The 25031-nt window shown below is 42.1% G+C and overlaps 2 protein-coding genes and 1 non-coding gene across 5 annotated transcripts in view; 2 read left to right on the top strand and 1 right to left on the bottom strand.

The window, feature by feature from the left end:
* Positions 1-2951, bottom strand: part of tmem154 (transmembrane protein 154) — a 33465-nt gene extending 30514 nt beyond the window's left edge. The window contains exon 1 of one of the 2 annotated variants that reach the window (XM_060917114.1): positions 2714-2951. In XM_060917114.1, coding sequence (XP_060773097.1) covers positions 2714-2852 — 139 coding nt within the window. In that variant the 5' untranslated portion in view covers positions 2853-2951. The remainder of the gene's footprint in view (positions 1-2713) is intronic. The other variant, XM_060917113.1, reaches the window with a different exon arrangement.
* A 3674-nt stretch (positions 2952-6625) lies between these two features.
* mnd1 (meiotic nuclear divisions 1 homolog (S. cerevisiae)) overlaps positions 6626-25031 on the top strand; it is a 36099-nt gene continuing 17693 nt past the window's right edge. Inside the window, exons 1-5 of one of the 2 annotated variants that reach the window (XM_060917111.1) lie at positions 6626-6775; positions 15483-15548; positions 15809-15866; positions 19047-19195; positions 24598-24672. In XM_060917111.1, coding sequence (XP_060773094.1) covers positions 6773-6775; positions 15483-15548; positions 15809-15866; positions 19047-19195; positions 24598-24672 — 351 coding nt within the window. In that variant the 5' untranslated portion in view covers positions 6626-6772. The remainder of the gene's footprint in view (positions 6776-15482; positions 15549-15808; positions 15867-19046; positions 19196-24597; positions 24673-25031) is intronic. The other variant, XM_060917110.1, reaches the window with a different exon arrangement.
* On the top strand, positions 7105-7177 carry trnav-aac (transfer RNA valine (anticodon AAC)). Its single transcript has one exon. It is a non-coding gene; the product is annotated as a tRNA-Val (tRNA).

Raw genomic sequence — 25031 nt, 5'->3', positions numbered from 1 at the left:
TCAATTACAGCATCATGGCTGCATAGAAGAAGGGTCCAGGTACTGAACTGGCCAGCCTGCAGTCCAGATCTTTCACCCATAGAAAACATTTGTCACATTATAAAACGGAAGATACGACAAAAAAGACCTAAGACAGTTGAGCAACTAGAATCCTACATTAGACAAGAATGGGTTAACATTCCTATCCCTAAACTTGAGCAACTTGTCTCCTCAGTCCCCAGACGTTTACAGACTGTTGTAAAGAGAAAAGGGGATGTCCCACAGTGGTAAGCATGGCCTTGTCCCAACTTTTTTGAGATGTGGTGTTGTCATGAAATTTAAAATCACCTAATTTTTCCTCTTTAAATGATACATTTTCTCAGTTTAAACATTTGATATGTCAACTATGTTCTAGGGCGGCACGGTGGTGTAGTGGTTAGCGCTGTTGCCTCACAGCAAGAAGGTCCTGGGTTTGAGCCCCGTGGCCGGCGAGGGCCTTGCTGTGTGGAGTTTGCATGTTCTGTCTGTGTGGGTTTGCTCTGGTTTCCCCCAAAGACTTGAGCAACTTATCTCCTCAGTTTACAGACCCTTGTAAAGAGAAAAGGGGATGTCCCACAGTGGTAAACATGGCCTTGTCCCAACTTTTTTGAGATGTGGTGTTGTCATGAAATTTAAAATCACCTAATTTTTCCTCTTTAAATGATACATTTCTCAGTTTAAACATTTGATATGTCAACTATGTTCTAGGGTGGCACGGTGGTGTAGTGGTTCGCGCTGTCACCTCACAGCAGGAAGGTCCTGGGTTCGAGCCCTGTGGCTGGCGAGGGCCTTTCTGTGTGGAGTTTGTATGTAAGGTTATGCAGGTTAGGTTAACTGGTGACTCTAAATTGAGTGTGAATGGTTGTCTGTGTCTATGTGTCAGCCCTGTGATGACCTGGCGACTTGTCCAGGGTGTACCCCGCCTTTTGCCCGTAGTCAGCTGGGATAGGCTCCAGCTTGCCTGCGACCCTGTAGAACAGGATAAAGCAGCTAGAGATAATGAGATGAGAACTATGTTCTATTCTGAATAAAATATGGAATTTTGAAACTTCCACATCATTGCATTCCATTTTTATTTACAATTTGTACTTTGTCCCAACTTTTTTGGAATCGGGGTTGGACATATAAGAGCAAACTTGAGTACGGTCTGAACAGCCTAACTGGTTTTGTCTACTTTCTGCAATGTGTACACCTCACAAATGAGATTTAAAAAATAAACATTTAAACAATAATATTTAACTTTTGCTACCATTATCTATTTCATTAGCTTGCAAGTAGCAATCAGGTCTTTCACATGAACAATGACACAGAAAGTCATTTTCTCCTGTGTTAGTCGTTTAAGAACACTGTTGCTTTGCAACTAACGAGGCAATTATGATCACAGTGCAAAAGCTAGCTAATGACAAGGATTAGAACAATTTATCTGGCTCATACAAATCTGTTAAAGCTACGATGGGTAATTTTAGAGAAATCAGCAAGAGTAAGCTAGAGTTTGAACGCATCCAATTGAAAAATCCCACCCCTTCCCTCCTTCCCAAAACCAATCGTCCAAACCACTTGAACACGTACTGCCTGACTACTGCTGGAGGATGAGTTCATGAGAAAGAGCCTTGAGGGAGGAGCATGAATGATTGTCATCTCCAACTACCTCATGTCTTGTTCGCATGTAAGAAAACACCTAACATAATCATCATCATCATCATCATCATGAATGTAAACAATGAACATGACTGTTGTTAGTACTCACAGCTGTACTCACGCGCAATCTCGTCAACACAATGACTTGTAGGTGCTGTATATCAGCGTTTCTCAACCTTTTTTCAGTCACAGCACCCTTCAGAAGTATACAAATTCTCAAGGCACCCCCATATAAAATATACGCAGTCACGCTGACCATACACTGACCCCGGCAGTGATGTTGTGACATGGGAAAGGGGGCTGTGAGACAAATTTTGATGAAGCATGAGGTGGCGATGATCTGCATTAGTGTAACTATCGGTTTTTTGGAATTTTAATTCATTTTATTTATTACAGCGTTAGAATATATAATTTTTTGATGGCACCCCTAACAAAGCCAGAGGAAACTATTGGTGCCTTCACAAAGTAAACAGCAGACACATACATTATGCGAGCCAATCAGGTAGTTAAGGAACACTGCTGCTAGGCAACGTCGAGATATTTTTGCTTAGGTTAGGCTAGCTAAGGACGACATGGAGAATTTCCTTGACTAGGGCAAAGGTGTTAAAGCTTTTAGATGTGTTACTAGCAGAAAATATATTCCGACGTCCAAAATTGGGAATAGTACAAAAATGAGCTGTTCATTGGGAATCTTGAGAAGTTTAAACGCAGCGGGAATGATTATCTAAACTCAAATTAAACAATTTACAATTAGCTAAGCTCCATTTCACTAAACTATAATTAGGTACATGATGATGGACTGAAGTTTTTTGTTATCTAAATTACAATGAACACGATAGATAGATAGATAGATAGATAGATAGATAGATAGATAGATAGATAGATAGATAGAAACTTTCTTCACACATATCTTGCTTTTTCAGTTCGACTACAAAAAATGAAAGAGAGACCCAAAGACATAGAAAAGGAGAGCAAAAGAGAGAAAGAGAAATAGAGAGTGAGAGAGAGAAATAAATTTCTGACAGTGATACAAATCTGTTACTCTATTCAAACGTACCAGACTCAGTCAGACAGGCTGTCAGTGCCAAGATCAACAGCAGCACATCGGGGGTCATTTCCCACAGTCCTCGGTGGCAGTAGTGGCCCTTACTTTGGGCAGGGACAGACATAGTGCCATTGCACCAACCCTCCGTCATGACATCCTGCTTCCTCTTTCAGCTTTGACTCACCTAGAAGAGGAAAATACTCTCTTTCTCTCTCTCTTTCTCTCTCTGCACGGATGTGATGCAATCAGCAGCGAACTTGTTGCTACAGGTCACACTCACTGTGAAAACAGATTCTTGCAGCCGAAGTATGCGGCCTGACCAAATATGTGTATGTGTGTGTAAGAAAGAAGAAAGTGCAGAGTAAATAGGGAGTGGTAAAGGCATTAAGCACACCAAGCTGGAGGAGGTACAGCAGCTGTTTCTAGCCGTCTGTGTGTGTGTGTGTGTGTGCACGCCATACTGTAGTATTGTAAAGAAAATGCAACACTTTCATAGTATCACACTATCAGGAAGCTGTCAGATTATGAATCCATGATTGTCTTGTTCATAACTGCTGTTTTGAAGGAGAAATTGAGTGCCATAATAGAGTGCACTCTAACACTTCAGCTGAGTCGTAAATTGTGTACTTTTAGTGTGTTATGTGTTCATGATGTGAGAATGATAAACATAAATACTTACTTACTTAGTCCTCTTCACCACTGGTGTGACATAGGGCATTGAAAAAAATGGAAACATTCAGCCCAGTCTTGTGCCATCCAAGTCAATTATCTTTCTCTTTGTGTCTTGCCCTTCTCTATGGTTCTTCTGTATGTTCCTTTTGGTCTTCCCCTGTGACATTTGTCCATCGGTGTCCAATACAGTGCTCTATTGAAATGTTTGGTCTTCTTCATCTCCAGCCAGTTCCATCTCCTTCATGTTATCTCTGATGTTATAATATCTATTACTTATGGTGTTTGGCCAGTATATCTTCAAGAGGTTTCTCAGGCACCTTCCTTCAAATGCTATCATGAATGATCTTCAATTCACCACTACCCTGACCAGAATAAACTGCTTTCTGATGATGAATTAATGAATAAACTTTCATGTGGTACTAAACCAATGGAAGGTGAAATAAAAGCCGCATGTTGAAGAAGGTTTGTAATTAGCTAGATTTGATAATGCTGGGGAGGCGGCACGGTGGTGTAGTGGTTAGCGCTGTCGCCTCACAGCAAGAAGGTCCTGGGTTTGAGCCCCGGGGCCGGCGAGGGCCTTTCTGTGCGGAGTTTGCATGTTCTCCCCGTGTCCGCGTGGGTTTCCTCCGGGTGCTCCGGTTTCCCCCACAGTCCAAAGACATGCAGGTTAGGTTAACTGGTGACTCTAAATTGACCGTAGGTGTGAATGTGAATGGTTGTCTGTGTCTATGTGTCAGCCCTGTGATGACCTGGCGACTTGTCCAGGGTGTACCCCGCCTTTCGCCCGTAGTCAGCTGGGATAGGCTCCAGCTTGCCTGCGACCCTGTAGAAGGATAAAGCGGCTAGAGATAATGTGATGTGTGTGATGTGTGATAATGCTGGGGTGATGCAGTTGGTCACAGCTAGAACATTCTGAGTCCAAACCAGCTGGTTGTCCAGGTCCAGGTGTGTGGAGTTTGCATGTTCTCCTCATGGCTTTCCTTCAGGTACTTTGGTTTCCATTCACAGCCCAAAGACAACTGGCTATGTCTAAAATGGCTGTCTGTTTCTTTGTCTGTCTTGTGATAGAGCAGCAACATGTGATAGATCTTGCCCAATATCAACTGGGATTGGTTCCAATCCATCTGCAACCTGCAATGGATAATGTGGGTCATTCCAACCCAAGAATAAAGCTGAAGATAGGTATGAACAAGTAATCATGATGCTGTTCTACACTCTCTGTGCTAGGATGAGGAGAGTAGAGCCTCTGCTCCTGTGAACTGAGAGGAGATTGCTGAGGTGGCTTGTACCTTACTTGGCTCCTGGAGTCTTATCAGGCATGTCCCACCAGACAGAGACGCCGTGGCAGACCCGAGACCCACTATAGAGATTATATCTCTCCTTTGGATTGGGAATGTTTCCTGAGGACCTGGAATTCCTGGCAAGTCTGGACTGACCTTCTTAGCCTGTCATCACTGTGACTCTCATTGGGAAAATGAATGAATTCATGCTGTTTACATTTGTTGCTTGCCATCATAAAAGTACACATCCCAATATACAATACAATATAAGGCTTTCAAAGGCCCATTTATGACCATGCAATGATCGTCAAATATTAAAATAAACGAGGCACATAACTGCATTGACATGTACACTGTTCAGTCATAACATGAAAAGCACCTGCCCAATCTTGTCCCCCTTGTGCCACCAAAACTGCTCTGACATGTCAAGGTATGGACTCCACAAGACCTCTGAAGATGTGCTATGGTATTTGGGACCAAGATGTGAGCAGCAGATCCTTTAAGTCCTGGAAGTTGCAAGATGGGGCCTCCATGGATTGGACTCGTTTGTCTAGCATATCCCACAGATCCTCGATTGAATTGAGATCTGGGGAATTTGGAGGCCAGGTCAACACCTTGTCATGTTCCTCAAACCATTCCTGACCAAATTTTACAGTGTAGCAGAAAGAATTATCCTGCTGAAAGAGGTGTTGCCATTAGGGAATACCACTGCCATGAACTTGGGTGTACTTGTTCTGCAACAAAGTTTAGCTAGGTAGTACGTGTCAAAGTAACATCCATGAATGTCAGGACCCAAGGTTTCCCAGTAGAACATTGCCGAGTGCATCACACTGGTTCAATGGTTTCCTTGGACCACTTTTATGAGATAGTAACCACTGCATTCTGGAAATACCCCACAAGTCCTGGTGTTTTGGAGATGCTGTAACCCAATCGTCTAGCCATCACAATTTGGCCCTTGTCAAAGTTGCTCAGATCCTTATGCTTGCCAACACCTCAACTTTGAGAACTGACTGTCCCTTTGCTGCCTAATATACCCCACCCTTTAAAGGTGATATTGTAACAAGATAATCAATATTATTCACTTCACCTGTCAGTGGTTATAATGTTATGGCTGATCTGTAGCCACACCACACTCTCAGAAAATAAAGCACCTTAGTGTACCTTTAGAGGTACACCAGCTTGTCACTGGGGCAGTACCCTGTAAGGTACTTATTTGTACCCTTTATATACTGTTTGGGACCAAATAAGTACATTTTTGTCCTTAAAAAGGTACACATAGTTACCTTGAGGTCTAGTAATGAGCTCTAGGGGAGTACATTACTATAGAATTGTGCCTTGAGGGACAGAATTGGACCCCTACTGTACCCCTATTTCTGACAGTGCACTATCACACCAAGCTGAGATTCAAGTTCATGGGGGAGCCATTGTCTTATGGTTCGAGAAGCAACTTTTGGACCAAAAGTTTGCTGGTTCAATTCCCTGGACCAGCAGGAATGGCTGAAGTGCCATTGAGCAAGACACCTGACCCCGAACTGCTCCCCAGGCTGCTCTGGGTATGTCGTACGTCGCTCTGGATAAGAGTGTCTACTAAATGCCTCTAATGTAATGTAAGTTCAAACACAAACAATGAACCCAAACTAACATCTAATTAAACTACCTACAATAGTTAATCAACTAAATTGTTGTAATGAAATAATTCTGAAAGGAATTGTTTTGGTTTATTATTCCATCTCCAGTCGGCTCAGAGAAAGTGATGCATCACAGCGCCATCTTGCGCCTGAACAAGATCACTGCACCACATTGACCACTAGAGGGCGCCAATGCACGCGTCATAGAATAAATTACAGCACGGACAGATGAACATTTGTTTTTCTGCGGTTAGGATTTATATCCGTTCAAAATAACATAAAATAAAAATAAACCAGAGGCCTTGAATAGTAACAATAACAATAATAATAGTGTCACTTCAGTTTTAGTAATCAAACTGACAAAAACATGACAGCGACGGTGTAAAAGGAACTGCGCATGCGCATTGCAATCACAAAGTGTCTGGCTGTTGGCGGGAATAACAAAAACAACATTTCTGACAGAAGAGCTGCTTTTGATTGAATTTAAGAAAATGGTAGGTGTGGAAGAAATGGTGTATGGAGTAATTATATTCGGGTGAAGGACGGAATGCTTGAGTTGGCCATGTAGACATGGAGGGAGGTTTGTTGTTGTTAGCCGGTTAGCTTTGTTGAAAAATAATAATAATGATAATAATAATAAGATTTAGAGTTTGTAAGTTGACACGTTTATATCCTGATGACTAATTTGGGTGAAATACACTCGACTGGATTTCTGTAATGTGATAAGAATAAAATTAGAGCAACTTTATTATGTGTGATAATATGGTAGTGTTTGCTGAGTTAATACTTGAAAAGCGGAAGTTGCGAGCTTGCTGACAGCTCAGTTCCCGTAGTGTAGTGGTTATCACGTTCGCCTAACACGCGAAAGGTCCTCGGTTCGAAACCGGGCGGGAACAAGTGGTAACTAATAATTTTTAAATATCATTCAAAAAAAATAAAATAATAATAGCTCGATTTATTAAGTTCTCTATTAACTCATTAATGTATGTAGTGTTTTTCCTAAGCTGCATTTATCCTTTAAATATGAACAACCCTCATCTCTAATTGATGATGCCTTTATTGTCACTAGTCACATGTACCAGCGAAATTAGCCGTCAACCTGTCCGTACATATCTCATTTCATCTCATTATCTGTAGCCGCTTTATCCTTCTACAGGGTCGCAGGTAAGCTGGAGCCTATCCCAGCTGACTACGGGCTGTTGGACAAGTCGCCAGGTCATCACAGGGCTGACACATAGACACAGACAACCATTCACACTCACATTCACACCTACGCTCAATTTAGAGTCACCAGTTAACCTAACCTGCATGTCTTTGGACTGTGGGGGAAACCGGAGCACCCGGAGGAAACCCACGGGGACAACATGCAAACTCGAACCCGGACCTTCTTGCTGTGAGGTGACAGCGCTAACCACTACACCACCGTGCCACCCCTGTCCGTACATATACAACATACAGTTGACATAGGGTAGACAGGACAGGGATAAAGATAAAAAGGAAACACAACATGAGGAGAGATAAGGAAAAAAGAACACCCCCCCCCCCCCACTATGCTCCTGTCAGGAGTACAGTGTGGGAACATTTAAAAACCTTTTGCACATAAGCACACAACAACACAACTACACTTTAAACACGGGACTTGAGGGGTGGAGGTAATCCAGTGCAAGCAAGCAGCCGTCCGGTCCTGCAGCCATGACAGCGCTGGTCACGCACCCGCTTGTCACACTGGGGGTAAAAATGGCGACCGTGGAGAGTTAGAGAAGGAATGCGAGGGCGAGAGTATCTCCCGGCAGTGACCTTCAGGGGGAAATGTTGCCTCAGCAACGGCCTAAACCAAGGCCGGTGCTGTCTCAGGGCGCCGAATGTCGATAAGATATGAATTGTTTGGTCTTTCCAGACGCAGTCTTTGCACGTCCACACCGCTCGTCCATATCTGTCCATTCCGTCCATTCTATTCAAATTGATCTCCTAAAAACGTATTCCTTGCAAAGCTGAAAGCTGCTCCGAGATAACAACCATTTTGTGGTTAAAGTTCTGAATGTCTCTAAATTGACCGTAGGTGTGAATGTGAGTGTGAATGGTTGTCTGTGTCTATGTGTCAGCCCTGTGATGACCTGGCGACTTGTCCAGGGTGTACCCCGCCTTTCGCCCGTAGTCAGCTGGGACAGGCTTCAGCTTGCCTGCGACCCTGTAGAACAGGATAAAGCGGCTAGAGATAATGAGATGAGATGAGATGAGATGAGATGAGAAGTTCTGAATGTCCACAGTCTGAGTGCCAACAGCTTTGCCCACCACTCCAATCATATCGGGCAGCTTTGTGGGGCTTTGAACAGCTGTCACCGTTGTCTGATTTCCTCGATATACCAGGGCAATGCCTAATCCAATCAGCAAAATCCTGTAATCATGGTTCCAAATAGGTAGATATCTTCAGTGTCCTCCACAGAAAGAATCGCCAGGCACACGACCCGCCACCGCTCCCACGCGTCCATCATGTAACCAGCAGCAAACGTTCCGGCAGGACAGACGGGTTCCCCCGAACCCAAACTTCTCGTCGAGAAAACTGTGTCAATTTCGTTAGGAGACCAGTTTATCAATTCCATGCTTTTTTTAGTTTAGAAAGTAATGCAGGAAGAGTCTGTTCAAAAAGTACAGCAGACGAGACAAGACACAGAAGCACAAGCAGGGAAAAAAGGAGGGAGAGGGAGAGCAGAAAATGCGACCGCCTTCCGTGGAAGCACGGAGAGAAATGCCTATTAACTAGATATACTGAGTTACCAGTTTCTTATACAAGTCACTTAGTGAGCGAAATGGAGCCCATTCTGTTCCTCTGAACAATTTCTTTCAGCTCTGGTCACATTACAGCTTGTGAATACTTGGCGATTAAAAATTGGTAGCATTACCACCAAGAAGAAGAAAGCTTTATTTGTCACATGCACACTTCGAGCACAGTGAAATTCATCCTCTGCATTTAACCCATCTGAAGCAGTGAACACACGCACTCACACCCAGAGCAGTGGGCAGCCATACTAGAGTGCCCGGGGAGCAGTCAGGGGTCAGGTACCTTGCTCAAGGGCACCTCAGCCCAAGGCCGCACCACATCAACCTAACTTCATATCTTTGGATTGTGAGGGGAACCGGAGCACTCAGAGAAAACCCACGCAGACACAGGGAGAACATGCAAACTCCACACAGAAAGGCCCTCGCCGGCCGCGAACCTGGAACCTTCTTGTTGTGAGGCAACAGTGCTAACCACTACAGTGGTGCTTGAAAGTTTGTGAACCCTTTATAATTTTCTATATTTCTGCATAAATATGACCAAAAACATCATCAGATTTTCACACAAGTCCTAAAAGTAGATAAAGAGAACCCAGTTAAACAAATGAGACAAAAATATTATACTTGGTAATTTATTTATTGAGGAAAATGATCCAATATTACATATCTGTGAGTGGCAAAAGTATGTGAACCTCGAGGATTAGCAGTTAATTTGAAGGTGAAATTAGAGTCAGGTGTTTTCAGTCAATGGGATGACAATCAAGTGTGAGTGGGCACCCTGTTTTATTTAAAGAACAGGGATCTATCAAAGTCTGAGCTTCACAACACGTATTTGTGGAAGTGTATCATGGCATGGACAAAGGAGATTTCTGAGGACCTCAGAAAAAGCGTTGTTGATGCTCATCAGGCTGGAAAAGGTTACAAAACCATCTCTAAAGAGTTTGGACTCCACCAATCCACAGTCAGACAGATTGTGTACAAATGGAGGAAATTCAAGACCACTGTTACCCTCCCCAGGAGTGGTCAACCAACAAAGATCACTCCAAGAGCAAGGCGTGTAATAGTCAGTGAGGTCACAAAGGACCCCAGGGTAACTTCTAAGCAACTGAAGGCCTTTTTCACATTGGCTAATGTTAATGTTCATGAGTCCACCATCAGGAGAACACTGAACAACAATGGTGTGCATGGCAGGGTTGCAAGGAGAAAGCCACTGGTCTCCAAAAAGAACATTGCTGCTCATCTGCAGTTTGCTAAAGATCACGTGGACAAGCCAGAAGGCTATTGGGAAAATGTTTTGTGGACGGATGAGATCAAAATAGAACTTTTTGGTTTCAGTGAGAAGCGTTATGTTTGGAGAAAGGAAAACACTGCATTCCAGCATAAGAACCTTATCCCATCTGTGAAACATGGTGGTGGTAGTATCATGATTTGGGCCTGTTTTGCTGCATCTGTGCCAGGACGGCTTGCCATCATTGATGGAACAATGAATTCTGAATTATACCAGCGAATTCTAAAGGAAAATGTCAGGACATCTGTCCATGAACTGAATCTCAAGAGAAGGCGGGTCATGCAGCAAGACAACGACCCTAAGCACACAAGTCGTTCTACCAAAGAATGGTTAAAGAAGAATAAAGTTAATATTTTGGAATGGCCAAGTCAAAGTCCTGACCTTAATCCAATCAAAATGTTGTGGAAGGACCTGAAGCAAGGAGTTCATGTGAGGAAACCCACCAACATCCCAGAGTTGAAGCTGTTCTGTATGGAGGAACGGGCTAAAATTCCTCCAAGCCGGTGTGCAGGACTGATCAACAGTTACTGGAAATGTTTAGTTGCAGTTATTGCTGCACAAGAGGGTCACACCAGATACTGAAAGCAAAGGTTCACATACTTTTGCCACTCACGGATATGTAATATTGGATCATTTTCCTCAATAAATAAATGACCAAGTATAATATTTTTGTCTCATTTGTTTAACTGGGTTCTCTTTATCTACTTTTAGGACTTGGGTGAAAATCTGATGATGTTTTAGGTCATATTTATGCAGAAATATAGAAAATTATGAAGGGTTCACAAACTTTCAAGCACCGCTGTACACCACCGTGTGCAGTACATGGTGATTGTTATTTGAGTTGTCAAGTTTGTTTGTATAGCCCTTTTAATAATAGACATTGTCCCAAAGCAGCTTTACAGAAGGGGCAGCGTGGTGGTGTAGTGGTTAGTGCTGTCACCTCACAGCAAGAAGGTCCGGGTTCAAGCCCCGTGGCCGGCGAGGGCCTTTCTGTGCGGAGTTTGCATGTTCTCCCCATGTCCATTTCCTCCGGGTGCTCCGGTTTCCCCCGCAGTCCAAAGACATGCAGGTTAGGTTAACTGGTGACTCTAAATTGAGTGTGAATGGTTGTCTGTGTCTATGTGTCAGCCCTGTGATGACCTGGCGACTTGTCCAGGGTGTACCCCGCCTTTCGCCTGTAGTCAGCTGGGATAGGCTTGCCTGTGACCCTGTAGAAGGATAAAGTGGCTAGAGATAATGAGATGAGATGAGCTTTACAGAATTTGAATGACCCAAGACATGAGCCAATTTTATCCTTAATCTATTCCCAATGAGCGAGCCTGTGGCGACGGTGGCAAGGAAAAACTCCCCCAGATGACACGAGGAAGAAACCTCGAGAGGAACCAGACCCAAAAGGGAACCCATCCTCACCTGGACAACAACAGACAACATGACTATAACATTAACAGTTTTAACATGAAGTCAGTTTCGTTGATGCTATAACTCTTCATTGATGGAAACTTGAGTGCAAAACTGTTCATGACAACTGCAGTCCTCAGCCATAAAAGCATTACTGTAAGTGTCCAGAGCATTTTCCAAGTGTGACTTCCAACTGTCCATCTGGGGCCATCCTCCACAGGAGCAATGTGATGAGACTCCAACCAGACATAGGGCATCAGGATGGATCAGGCAGGTCCGAGGAGCAGAAGAGGTCAGCATCTCGATCCCTGGACCGACATGTAACTCAGAAGTTAAAACCGAGGTTGTTAGGTATACCCAATGTCACCTGAATAAGTAGGAACAGTATACAGTTTGCGCTGAGTACAAGCAGGGACTCCAGCAAAACTAACTATGACAGCATAACTAAAAGGGGAGAGCCAGAAGGTAACACAGGCATGAGGGAGCCCTGGGACATAAAGCAGCCAGCCACTACACCGTCAACAAACTCGAGTGAGCAAGCGAGTGGGGGACTGACAGCATCCATACATCCCAGTTTACCAAAACACTCTATTGCCGTTTTTCCACTACCAACGCGGCTGAGTTGGGCTGAGCCATGCCGTGCTGAGTTGGGCTGAGTCGAGCTGAGTGGGGCTGTTGGAGTTGCATTTCGACTACAACCGCGCTGAACCGTGCTGGCTGGAAGTGGGTGGACACATTGGGTGGAGTTAGCGAAAGTGGGTGGACGTCACGTGATGTCGCAAACAGTGACATCAGTGATCTTTTAAGCGGTAGTCTCACGACCCGGATAGTAAACAATAAACATGGAGTCGTTAGTGTTGCTGGTCTTGGTGCTGTGGCTTGTTGTCACCGACAACGCCAACAGATACTGGCAAGAGCGTATAGATGAGGCGAGGCGCATAAGGCTTCATAATTCTCGTAATTCGTAATTCTTCTTCTTCCGGGTTTACGGTGTTTACAGATCCCAGCGTGCTCGCAGGGCATGTGTGGGCATGTGAGGACACTCCTCCTCGCCAATCAGTGCACAGGGGAGTGTCTCCTCACGCCCCTAGCCCCACTCGGCTCGGTTTGGCTCGCTTCAGCCCCACTCCAAAACCGTGCGAGTTTTGGGTGCTAAGTAAGGCTGAAGCGAGCTGAGTCGTGCTGCTCTGAGGCAGTCGAAACGCGAGCCGTGTCGGGCTGAAGTGAGCTGAAAAAGGGTAGTGGAAAAGGGCCAAAAGTCTGAGGACCCTCCAGATCTACTCCTTTACCTCATAATCACCATTAACCAAAGGTTTGACTAAACAGATATGTTTTCAGCCTAGATTTAAATGCTGAGACTATGTCTGAGTCCCAAACACTACTTGGAAGGCTGTTCCATAACTGTGGGGCTTTGTAAGAAAAGGCTCTGCCCCCTGATGTAGCCTTCACTATACGAGGTACCAGGAGATAGCCTGCACCTTTTGATCTAAGTAGGCATGGCAGGTCATAGAGGACCAGAAGTTCGCTCAGGTACCGTGGTGCGAGACCATTCAGTGCTTTAAAGGTCAATAGTAGTATTTTATAATCAATACAAAATTTGATTGGGAGTTATTTGGTGTCTCTGCCTTGTGAGTAGCCAAAACCATTGCGGTGGCGATGTTTTCATCGACAAACTAAGTGGTGAATACTTCCCAAAGCTCGGGGAACCTTCTTCGAGTCTCTTGAGATGTATTTGTCTCGGATCTATGTCCCTGATGCTCTCGGGAGCCTCGTCAACACAGCGGCTCAGGATCACCTAACCTTCCCCGAGACTTAAAAAGTGCATTTACATTCGGGGATCCTTCAGAGCACATTGTGTGCACTCCTGGGACCCAGTTGTTATGGGAAACACATGATACTGATTTGAGCACGATCAGCGCACACATACAAGGATGCTGTTTTCATAGAGACTTTGTGAAGTTTTTTGTCAGGCATGCGGCGGTAGATGGATCTAAGTGCAGAAAGCATGTTTATTAGCAGGCATGATATTTACAAAAACAAAACAAATGAAAATGGCCATAAATATGGCTAGAAACAAACGTGACAGTGATTGATAATACTTCGCAAAGCCTCTGTGTCCTTATATGCGCGTGCTGATTGCGCTCAAATCAGCATTTGGTGTTTCTCATAACGACTGGGTCGTGTGAGCAAGCGTGGCCACTCGAGGGCGCGAAGGCATGACAGTCGAGTGTTCGCCTGCTGTGTGACCACAACTCTTAGCTCGCCTGGAAATCGCCATGCATCGTCACCAAAACGCCTCATTTTCATCAATAAATCATCGCAAAGCATCATGAGCTGTAGTGTGACCATCGCTTTACAAGCTTCCCCTTCCCTCTTCATTCATCTTCCATGGATCCAAAGCCTATCCCGGGAATCCTGAATGGATTCACATCACGGTCCTTTCTGACTTGTCCATTATACTCTCTCAGAAAACAAAGTACCTTATTCTACCTTTAGGGGTACAATGGCTTGTCACTGGGGCAGTACCCTCAAAGGGTACTTGTTTGTACCATTTATATACTGTTTGGGAACATATTTGTACCTTTTTGCCCCGAAAAAGGTATGCATAGTTATCTTGAAGTCCAGTAATGAGCCCTAGGGGGTACATTAGAGTAGATTGTACCTTGGGGGACGGAAATGGACTCCTACTGTACTTTTATTTCTGACAGTGTAATTTAAATCTTTCTATCAGTACACTGGCGTTCCAATCAGTATATGAAGTGTGCTTAATGCAGTAATTCAATTTTAATGAAGAAAACTTCTAGTCAGTCTTCTTCCGTTAATTGTTTCAGAAGTTGTCTTCGCTTCTGGAACAAATTTGAAACGGGCTGCCTTTGAGCACAGACTTGATTTTCGGGAAAAGAAAAAACTCTCATGGTGCTCAGTCAGGTGAATAGCGAAGGTGGTGAAGTCCTGTGATGTGTTTCTCAGCCAAAAGCTGCTTCACTGAGAGCGCTGTGTGTGCTGCTTCTTCAATTTTACCAAAAATTTCAAACTGATGCATTGCTCGATTTTTGAACTGACCGTATTTGACACGTCAGAAAAACACGTCTGCTTCAAGCGATGCGTCTCTTAAACATTCACTTTCAGGGGTTGTTTAGGCTTGCCCATTGGTCGCCCCAGTCTCATAGTTAACATCCCCACCCTTTTAAACGAATGAATGATTTTTATCACCGCAAGTCTATGATAAGAATTGTCAGGACACTGTTGAGTTTCTGTGTTTAGAGTATCGTGGCTCTGTGTTTAGCTGCTGATGAGCCCTATAACATGGGTATAGAGATAAAACAGGCAGCACAACGAAAGTTTTTTTTGAGAGTAAAACACCAGATACAACTGCCATAATAAAATTATAACTTTTAAACAGAGTAGGCTAGGTTAAAAAGAAAAAAAGAAGTACTTATAAAAAACTGCAAATTCTTAAAGCCCGGAGTGTCTGCTTTTATTAACCACTAATGTGGAGTGTGACATGACAAATAAATTCAACGCTGAACACGGAACCCTGAAACAGGCGCAAGTTAAATTTTTTGGCCTCTGATTATTAAATATTTGTCCTTAAATTTCTAGACATCATGTTGCTGTAGTACTTTTGTATACAGTAAGCATAGAAGATTTCAATAGATTATATGCGCATTAGTTTGGCATGTAAATGTTCATCTCCTACACTGAAACACACTTTCACTGTCCTTGTTTTCTCCAAACAGTCCAAGAAAAAAGGCTTAAGTCTGGAGGAGAAACGAAGCCGGATGATGGAGATATTCTTTGAAACGGTAACGGAGTTCATTCTTTTTACTGAAAAGTTGAAATGTTTCATAGCAGAGGTGAGTAATTATTTCAGAATAAGCCATCAGTATATATGTGTTTTCAAGTTAAGTTACAGATGCAGTTACAGATATCTCAGCTAGCACATAGAGCTGTAGGATTAGTGTCCGGGTCAAGGACACCATTCATATATCAGATAACTGATTATGATCATCAGCACATGCCTGTTTGGGAATTGTTAGTGAAACCTCTTTGTCTTCATCACCAGAAAGACGTGTTTCAGCTGAAGGACATTGAAAAAATTGCCCCAAAAACCAAAGGAATCAGTAAGTAAAGTCTCAAAACTTATAGATGCTTGGAGAAACTTAGATTTTTATTTCCAAGATAAGGTATTTTATGTCACCTGAACTAGGGACTTGCTGATAAAATGTTTACACTGATCAGCCATGACATTAAAACCATTGACGGGTGACGTGAATAACATTGATTGATTGATTGATTGATTGATTAGCTCGGCTCAGTGGCACCTGCCAAGGGGTGGGACATACAGAGTTGGTCAAAATTATGTGAACACTTAAATGGTAGAAACCAATCGGATCTGTAGTGGAAGTTCATCCATGGCGTACTGCTGCACCATCTGTAAGTAGATGTCTGATGTCACTGTTGGGGTGCCAAAAAAGTAGGGCCCAATTACGCCGGCAGCGGTCACGGCGCACCACACATTCAAGAGAAAAATAATCCATTAGCGTTAACGTAATTTTGACTAACCCTGTGTTAGGCAGCAAGTGAACAGTCAGTTCTCGAACTTGATGTGTTGGAAGCTGGAAAAATGGGCAAAATTGGCAAGTGTAAGGATCTGAGCTAAATTGTAATGGCTAGATAACTGGATCTGAACATCTCCAAAACAGCAGGTCTTCCCAGTATGCAGGGATTAGTACTTAAGAAAAAGTGGTCCAAGGAAGGACAGCTGGTGAACCGCCAATAGGGTCATAGGTATCGAAGGCTCATTGATACGCGTGTGGTGAGCGATGGCTAGCCTGTTTGGTCCAATTCCATAGAAGAGCTTCTGAAAAACAAATTGTGAAAAAGTGAATGTTGGCAATGATAGAAAGGCGTCAGAAGACACAGTGCATTGCAGCTTGTTGTGTTTGGAGTTGCGTTGCTGCAGACCAGTCATAATGCCCATACTGCTCTCTGTACACCACCGAAAGCACCTGCAGTGGGCACAGAGCCTCAGAAGTGGACCATGGAGCAGTGGAAGAACGTGGTTTGGTCTGACGAATCATGCTTTATTTTCCATCATGTGAACAGCTGTGTGTGTGTGTGTGTGTGTGTGTGTGTGGGGCACTTTCCTGGGGAAGAGATGGCACCAGGATGCACTGTGGGAAGAAGGCAAGCTGGTGGAGGCAGTGTGATGGGAAGGAGGCAAGCTGGTGGAGGCAGTGTGATGTTCTGCTAGGAAACCTTGGGTCCTGGTGTTCATGTGGATGTTACTTTGGCACGTCCCACCTATCTAAACATTGTTGCAGAACAAATACACCTCTTCGTGGCAACGGTATTCCTAACAGCAGTGGCCTGTTTCAGCAGGATAATGCACCGTGCAATACAGCAAAAATTGTTCAGGAATGGTTTGATGAGAGAGTTCAAGGTGTTGACTTGGCCTCCAAAATCCCCAGATCTCAATCCAGTTGAAGATCTGTGGGATCATGTGCTGAAGAAACAAGGCTGATCCATGTCAGCCCCACCTCACAACTTATCGGACTTGAGTCATCCTGTGGCGAAGGGATATAATATGTCACCTTTAATTAGGTATATCAGACGCTCGCTGGCCGTGCTGTGAAAATTGTGCATGCAGACGCTCATCTAAGTTTCCAAATCTGTCACTGCTTAACTCTTGAATATTTTCTCTCGTGAATACCATCATTAAAAAGCTTATAATTTCTGCTTTCCAAAGAAATTGATCAGGTTAAGATCTGTTCAATACTTTGGGAGTAACAGCAGGCTGAAGTTGGTACAACAGAGTTCACTCTCTGCTCACGGGATGTTGGGAAACTGCCGGTGCGTTTTGAGTCATGGGAAAGCAGTCAGGCTCTCTCTCTCTCTCTCTCTCTCTCTCTCTCTCTCCCTCTCTTGATCGGTTTCTGACTGGATTACTCGTGAATATCAGTCAAATAACTTTTATAGGGATGTTCTCTCGCTCTCACTGTTTCTGATGAAGTATTCAGCAAAATTTTCCGTCTGCTAATTTTGATGTTATGATTCACGGGAGATTCTGAAGTGAGTTTTCATCTCTTTTTCTACTTGTTTTTTCAAATCAAACTGATTCATGTAAATAAATAATTATTTTAGACTATAACTGTAGTTGTTTTGATGAAAAATATTGAGATCTTAGTGGTCGGAGTGATTTTAAAAAAAAAAAACGGAAGTCAGAATCGTGAGTGTCAATTTCAATTCAATTAATTGGAAGTGTTTATTGGATGTGGCTCATGCAGTTTTTTGAGGTTAAGCTTGAAAGCTGTGAACATTATCATTTATATTCTTTAATATAGACACTAGTAGACCCTACTTCTGAGAAATACAAAGGCCAACAGAGCACAAAGAGGGTATTAGAAATAATCTTTTTTTATTTTTTATTTTGATAGAGAAGGGTAGATGTGAAAGACGTTCAATGCTTATTTATGCATAGTTTATAATTAACATTGATTTCTCCTTCTTTGTGATGTATAAATGAGAGTAAAGATCAGCTTTATACTGCACAAATAAAGCTGTTTGGTGAAACTTTAAAGAAGAGAGTGTACCGATTTAACATTTTTCCTAATTAGCATAATGAATACGAATTAAATACTAATTTGCATCATTTGTTTTTACTGATTTTTTTCAAACTTTGTATTCGGTATACAACCATCTATGGACCTGCCGACTTCCGTGTAAATATCTTGGAAAAATAAAGTTATTAAGAAAAAAACATTTGATCTCATTCGTTAATGAGGCCCATTTTGGACCGTGTTATCCTCATACATCATATTATGGTAGTTTTCAAAAAAATTAAGCTGTTTTTTCAATCTTTGATTTGTAATATCTCAAGAACGGATCAACATATTTTAATTCTGTAAAAAGTATGTTGTTCTGGACTCAGTGAGACCAGTTTCAAGCAATTTCGATTGATTTTGAATTTTCACCTGATATGCCTAGTTTAATGTTATGACTGATTGGTGTACAGTATGCCATGGTATCGTGGTGTACAATAACTATCTGAAACATCTAGTGAGCAGAATTATAGGGTTACTTCAAATAATTATAAGCTGTGTCCATTAAATTTGCTCAAAAAAAGTCACAAAAACACGGTTACAACTTTGTTTGACAGTTGCCGTGACGTAAAAATTAATTTGAAATGCACTTGTCTTCCTCAGTTTCATCATTTATAGTTTAACAATCCTTTTTTTTAACAGCATGAACATAATAAACACCTGATCATGCTGTCTAATGCTGTGTCGTGCCCTGTGCAGCCCCCATGTCGGTGAAAGAAGTGCTGCAGAGCCTGGTGGACGACAACATGGTGGACTCGGAGAGAGTCGGAACCTCCAACTATTTCTGGGCTTTTCCCAGTAAAGCTCTTCACGCCCGCAAACGCAAACTGGAGGATCTGGAGAAACTGGTGAGAAACATGTTGCAAATTCAGCACTGACGATTCACTTTCAGCAAAGTCGAAGAGAAAGTTTGAAGGACGGACGTGAGGATATGCTGTTTTATTATAACTTATGACTTATTTTAACTAAACATTAAATATTTTACTCATTATATGCTAATATTTTAGAGATATAATTAATTAGAGTGCAGGGACGATCTGAAGTTTTTCAGCGACTGGTTAATCCACTGTAGATTTTTATTCATGTTCAATTTAATGCCTTTTCTACATTATTGTCTGATAAATATTAAGTTTTCCACATTTTAATTCTGCTCTCATTTAAACCAGACAGCAAAATTTATTTATTTATTTATGTGTTTTATTTTCTATGTTTGGGAATTTTCTGTAGAACAATAAGCTCTTAAATTCATGTTCTTATATATGTACAATTAAATTTTTTTGTCCTTAATGAGGTGCCATGGGTAACTTTATTCATTCGTTCATTCTTTCAGGATTACGTCTCCAATGGTTAAGCACGTGATTCTGAATTTTGAACGATTTAAAAAAAAAAAATTAACTCTTTGAGCCCACTCCTCTCATTCCCACCCATGTTCACGAAGCTCTGCCTCCATGATCTACGCTAGCTGTAGTGACAAGTGACTGACAGGAACCGTATCCAAGCGTTCCGGACCGGAAATCAGTTTTCCACACGGGTTTTTTCAGTTACTTAATAGACCGTTTGCACGTGACATCACATGTCCCATGACCCGCTCTGATTTAGCTGTATCCACCATCTTTGTGGAATACCACATGCATAGCAACAAGTACCTTAATACGAAATGCTGCAAATTTGCGCAGTTATCGGCTGCTCAAACAATTCTGCTAAGGCTGGAGTCAGATTGTTTGTTTAGTTTGTCCACTGTTAAAATGCAAGAAAGACCCCCAAATGGAAGATCTAACCCATAGACGACAGAGACGGTGACTTGCCAATCTGAACAGATCGGACATAAAACAGACCAGCTACAAATATGTACGAGTATGCGCAGATCATTTCGTAAAGGTTAAGTTTATATTTCTACTGTTTATGTGAACCATAGACAAAATATATATCAAGATGTGGCATACTGTAAGTGATATATAGTGGTGCTTGAAAGTTTGTGAACCCTTTAGAATTTTCTATATTTCTGCATAAATATGACCTAAAACATTATCAGATTTTCACACAAGTCCTAAAAGTAGATAAAGAGAACCCAGTTAAACAGATGAGACAAAAATATTATACTTGTTATTTTACCTACTGAGGAAAATGATCCAATATTGCATACCTGTGAGTGGCAAAGGTATGTGAACCTTTGCTTTCAGTATCTGGTGTGACACCCTTGTGCAGCAATAACTGCAGCTAAAAGTTTGCGGTAACTGTTGATCAGTCCTGCACACCGGCTTGGAGGAATTTTAGCCCATTCCTCCGTACAGAACAGCTTCAACTCTGGGATGTTGGTGGGTTTCCTCACATGAACTGCTCGCTTCAGGTCCTTCCACAACATTTCAATTGGATTAAGGTCAGGACTTTGACTTGGCCATTCCAAAACATTAACTTTATTCTTCTTTAACCATTCTTTGGTAGAACGACTTGTGTGCTTCGGGTCATTGTCTTGCTGCATGACCCACCTTCTCTTGAGATTCAGTTCATGGACAGATGTCCTGACATTTTCCTTTAGAATTCGCTGGTATAATTCAGAATTCGTCGTTCCATCAATGATGGCAAGCCGTCCTGGCACAGATGCAGCAAAACAGGCCCAAACCATGATACTACCACCACCATGTTTCACAGATGGGATAAGGTTCTTATGCTGGAATGCAGAGTTTTCCTTTCTCCAAATATAATGCTTCTCATTTTAAACCAAAAAGTTCTATTTTGGTCTCATCCATCCACCAAACATTTTTCCAATAGCCTTTTGGCTTGTCCATGTGATCTTTAGCAAACTGCAGACAAGCAGCAATGTTCTTTTTGGAGAGCAGTGGCTTTCTCCTTGCAACCCTGCCATGCACACCATTGTTGTTCCGTGTTCTCCTGATGGTGGACTCATGAACATTAACATTAGCCAATGTGAGAGAGGCCTTCGGTTGCTTAGAAGTTACCCTGGGGTCGTTTGTGACCTGGCTGACTATTACACGCCTTGCTCTTGGAGTGATCTTTGTTGGTTGACCACTCCTGGGGAGGGGAACAATGGTCTTGAATTTCCTCCATTTGTACACAATCTGTCTGACTGTGGATTGGTGGAGTCCAAACTCTTTAAAGATGGTTTTGTAACCTTTTCCAGCCTGATGAGCATCAACAACGCTTTTTCTGAGGTCCTCAGAAATCTCCTTTGTCCGTGCCATGATACACTTCCACAAACATGTGTTGTGAAGATCAGACTTTGATAGATCCCTGTTCTTTAAATAAAACAGGGTGCCCACTCACACCTGATTGCCATCCCATTGATTGAAAACACCTGACTCAAATTTCACCTTCAAATTAACTGCTAATCCTAGAGGTTCACATACTTTTGCCACTCACAGATATGTAATATTGGATCATTTTCCTCAATAAATAAATGACAAGTATTATAATTTTGTATCATTTGTTCAACTGGGTTCTCTTTATCTACTTTTAGGACTTGTGTGAAAATCTGATGATGTTTTGGGTCATATTTATGCAGAAATATAGACAATTCTAAAGGGTTCACAAACTTTCAAGAACCACTGTACATGTAAGCACTACTCCAATTTATATTGCAGTTACAAATGCATAGCACAAAGCCCCAGTAATATGTAGGTAGTTGAGTTCGGTAAAATGTTGCCTTAGAAGACGTCAATAATTAGGTTGTTTTTTTTGGTTTGTGTTTTGTGTAACATTTGCCCACATCAGGAACCTACTAGATCCTTACAGTAAACTTGCGCTAAACTTTTGTATGCTTTCATCTGCTTCCCAGTGACGAAGCTAGTAGTTAACACCAGGTAATTCATGACGTCTGTGTAATTCACACTCGGCCACATCCGTACATCGTCTTCATACTCTACAATGTTGCTGTACGGATCCACCCCTGAACATTCTTTTATCTTTACCTGACCTTGTCACTATTACTCAATTCGTGATATATTTGCAAAAAAATTACAGTTCACCAATGTACTCTCCTCGGTCACCATGGATGCTATCCCACGAAGATGGCAGACACAACAAAATCGGAGAACATCATGGGAGATTCGTGACATAAGTGCAAACGGTCTATACACTTCTGCAAAGGCCATGGCTTCACCCTTTATACAACCCAGATTCCAAAAAAGTTGGGACAAAGTACAAATTGTAAATAAAAACGGAATGCAATAATTTACAAATCTCTAAAACTGATATTGTATTCACAATAGAACATAGACAACATATTGAATGTTGAAAGTGAGACATTTTGAAATTTCATGGCAAATATTGGCTCATTTGAAATTTCATGACAGCAACACATCTCAAAAAAGTTGGGACAGGGGCAATAAGAGGCTGGAAAAGTTAAAGGTACAAAAAAGGAACAGCTGGAGGACCAAATTGCAATTCAGTAGATCAATTGGCAATAGGTCATTAACATGACTGGGTATAAAAAGAGCATCTTGGAGTGGCATCGGCTCTCAGAAGTAAAGATGGGAAGAGGATCACCAATCCCCCTAATTCTGCGCCGACAAATAGTGGAGCAATATCAGAAAGGAGTTCGACAGTGTAAAATTGCAAAGAGTTTGAACATATCGTCATCTACAGTGCATAATATCATCAAAAGATTCAGAGAATCTGGAAGAATCTCTGTGCGTAAGGGTCAAGGCCGGAAAACCATACTGGGTGCCCGTGATCTTCGGGCCCTTAGACGGCACTGCATCACATACAGGCATGCTTCTGTATTGGAAATCACAAAATGGGCTCAGGAATATTTCCAGAGAACATTATCTGTGAACACAATTCACCGTGCCATCCGCCGTTGCCAGCTAAAACTCTATAGTTCAAAGAAGAAGCCGTATCTAAACATGATCCAGAAGCGCAGACGTCTTCTCTGGGCCAAGGCTCATTTAAAATGGACTGTGGCAAAGTGGAAAACTGTTCTGTGGTCAGACGAATCAAAATTTGAAGTTCTTTATGGAAATCAGGGACGCCGTGTCATTCGGACTAAAGAGGAGAAGGGCGACCCAAGTTGTTATCAGCGCTCAGTTCAGAAGCCTGCATCTCTGATGGTATGGGGTTGCATTAGTGTGTGTGGCATGGGCAGCTTACACATCTGGAAAGACACCATCAATGCTGAAAGGTATATCCAGGTTCTAGAGCAACATATGCTCCCATCCAGACGACGTCTCTTTCAGGGAAGACCTTGCATTTTCCAACATGACAATGCCAAACCACATACTGCATCAATTACAGCATCATGGCTGCGTAGAAGAAGGGTCCGGGTACTGAACTGACCAGCCTGCAGTCCAGATCTTTCACCCATAGAAAACATCTGGCGCATCATAAAACGGAAGATACGACAAAAAAGACCTAAGACAGTTGAGCAACTAGAATCCTACATTAGACAAGAATGGGTTAACATTCCTATCCCTAAACTTGAGCAACTTGTCTCCTCAGTCCCCAGACGTTTACAGACTGTTGTAAAGAGAAAAGGGGATGTCTCACAGTGGTAAACATGGCCTTGTCCCAACTTTTTTGAGATGTGTTGTTGTCATGAAATTTAAAATCACCTAATTTTTCTCTTTAAATGATACATTTTCTCAGTTTAAACATTTGATATGTCATCTATGTTCTATTCTGAATAAAATATGGAATTTTGAAACTTCCACATCATTGCATTCCGTTTTTATTTACAATTTGTACTTTGTCCCAACTTTTTTGGAATCGGGGTTGTATTTTAATATATTCTACATATCTTTCTGGTTATTTGTTCAAATAAGAAATTGATTATTTGTGCCTTTAAGAGTTTCCATGGCGAGATTTGATCACCACTCTGCAAATTTTACATGTTCTCGATATTATTAAATTTATTAGAACACAGTTCTCCATGTTATACTTTGTTTCAGTGCACCATTCCTTTTCTTCTCTGTGGATCTGCATATCTGGATTTGATACCTCCTGAGGACATTGAATTCCAGACTTTGCTCGTAATATATTTCTGTGGTTTTTGTTGTGCGTAATCACAGTCAAGACCACACGAATGTTAAATAGATTTGGAAGAAATTCAGTCTGACTTAAGAATCCGCTGCTCTGGAGTTGGATTACTTGGGTTTCTTTCATTGTAATGACATGCGCACACATTTGGATCCTGCTGTATATGTATATTTATTAGTGTTTACAGCCAGATTTTTTGATTGTTGTAGATTATAATGCACATCAAACAATATGTAGGACCCTTTATTTCTTTGGGCAGCATGAGGACGGAAAGCAGCGGCGAGCAGCTCTTCAGCAGGCCGTCAAAAAAGCCAAAGAGGGACGACAAGATACTGTAAGAGCTCCCTCTCTTTCTCTCTCGTTCTCTCATACACACACACACACACACACACACACACACACACACACACACTCATTCAGCTATAATTAAACATGCAGTATTGTCATAAAATATACAGTAGCATTATATCCTGCATAGTCTGGTATAATGTCACATTGTCTTTTTTATAGAGATAGATAGATAGATAGATAGATAGATAGATAGATAGATAGATAGATAGATAGATAGATAGATAGATAGATATTGTGTGTGTGTGTGTGTGTGTGTGTGTGTATATACTGTATATGTGTTATTTACCAGCTGGGAGTTCCGTATCGTGAAATACCGTGACCGAGGTCTTGAAAGTACTGACC

This window comes from Neoarius graeffei, chromosome 3, assembly GCF_027579695.1.
Source record: "Neoarius graeffei isolate fNeoGra1 chromosome 3, fNeoGra1.pri, whole genome shotgun sequence".
Taxonomy (NCBI): domain Eukaryota; kingdom Metazoa; phylum Chordata; class Actinopteri; order Siluriformes; family Ariidae; genus Neoarius; species Neoarius graeffei.
The sequence above is the reverse complement of the archived record's forward strand: the minus strand, read 5'-3'. Positions and strand labels throughout refer to the sequence as shown.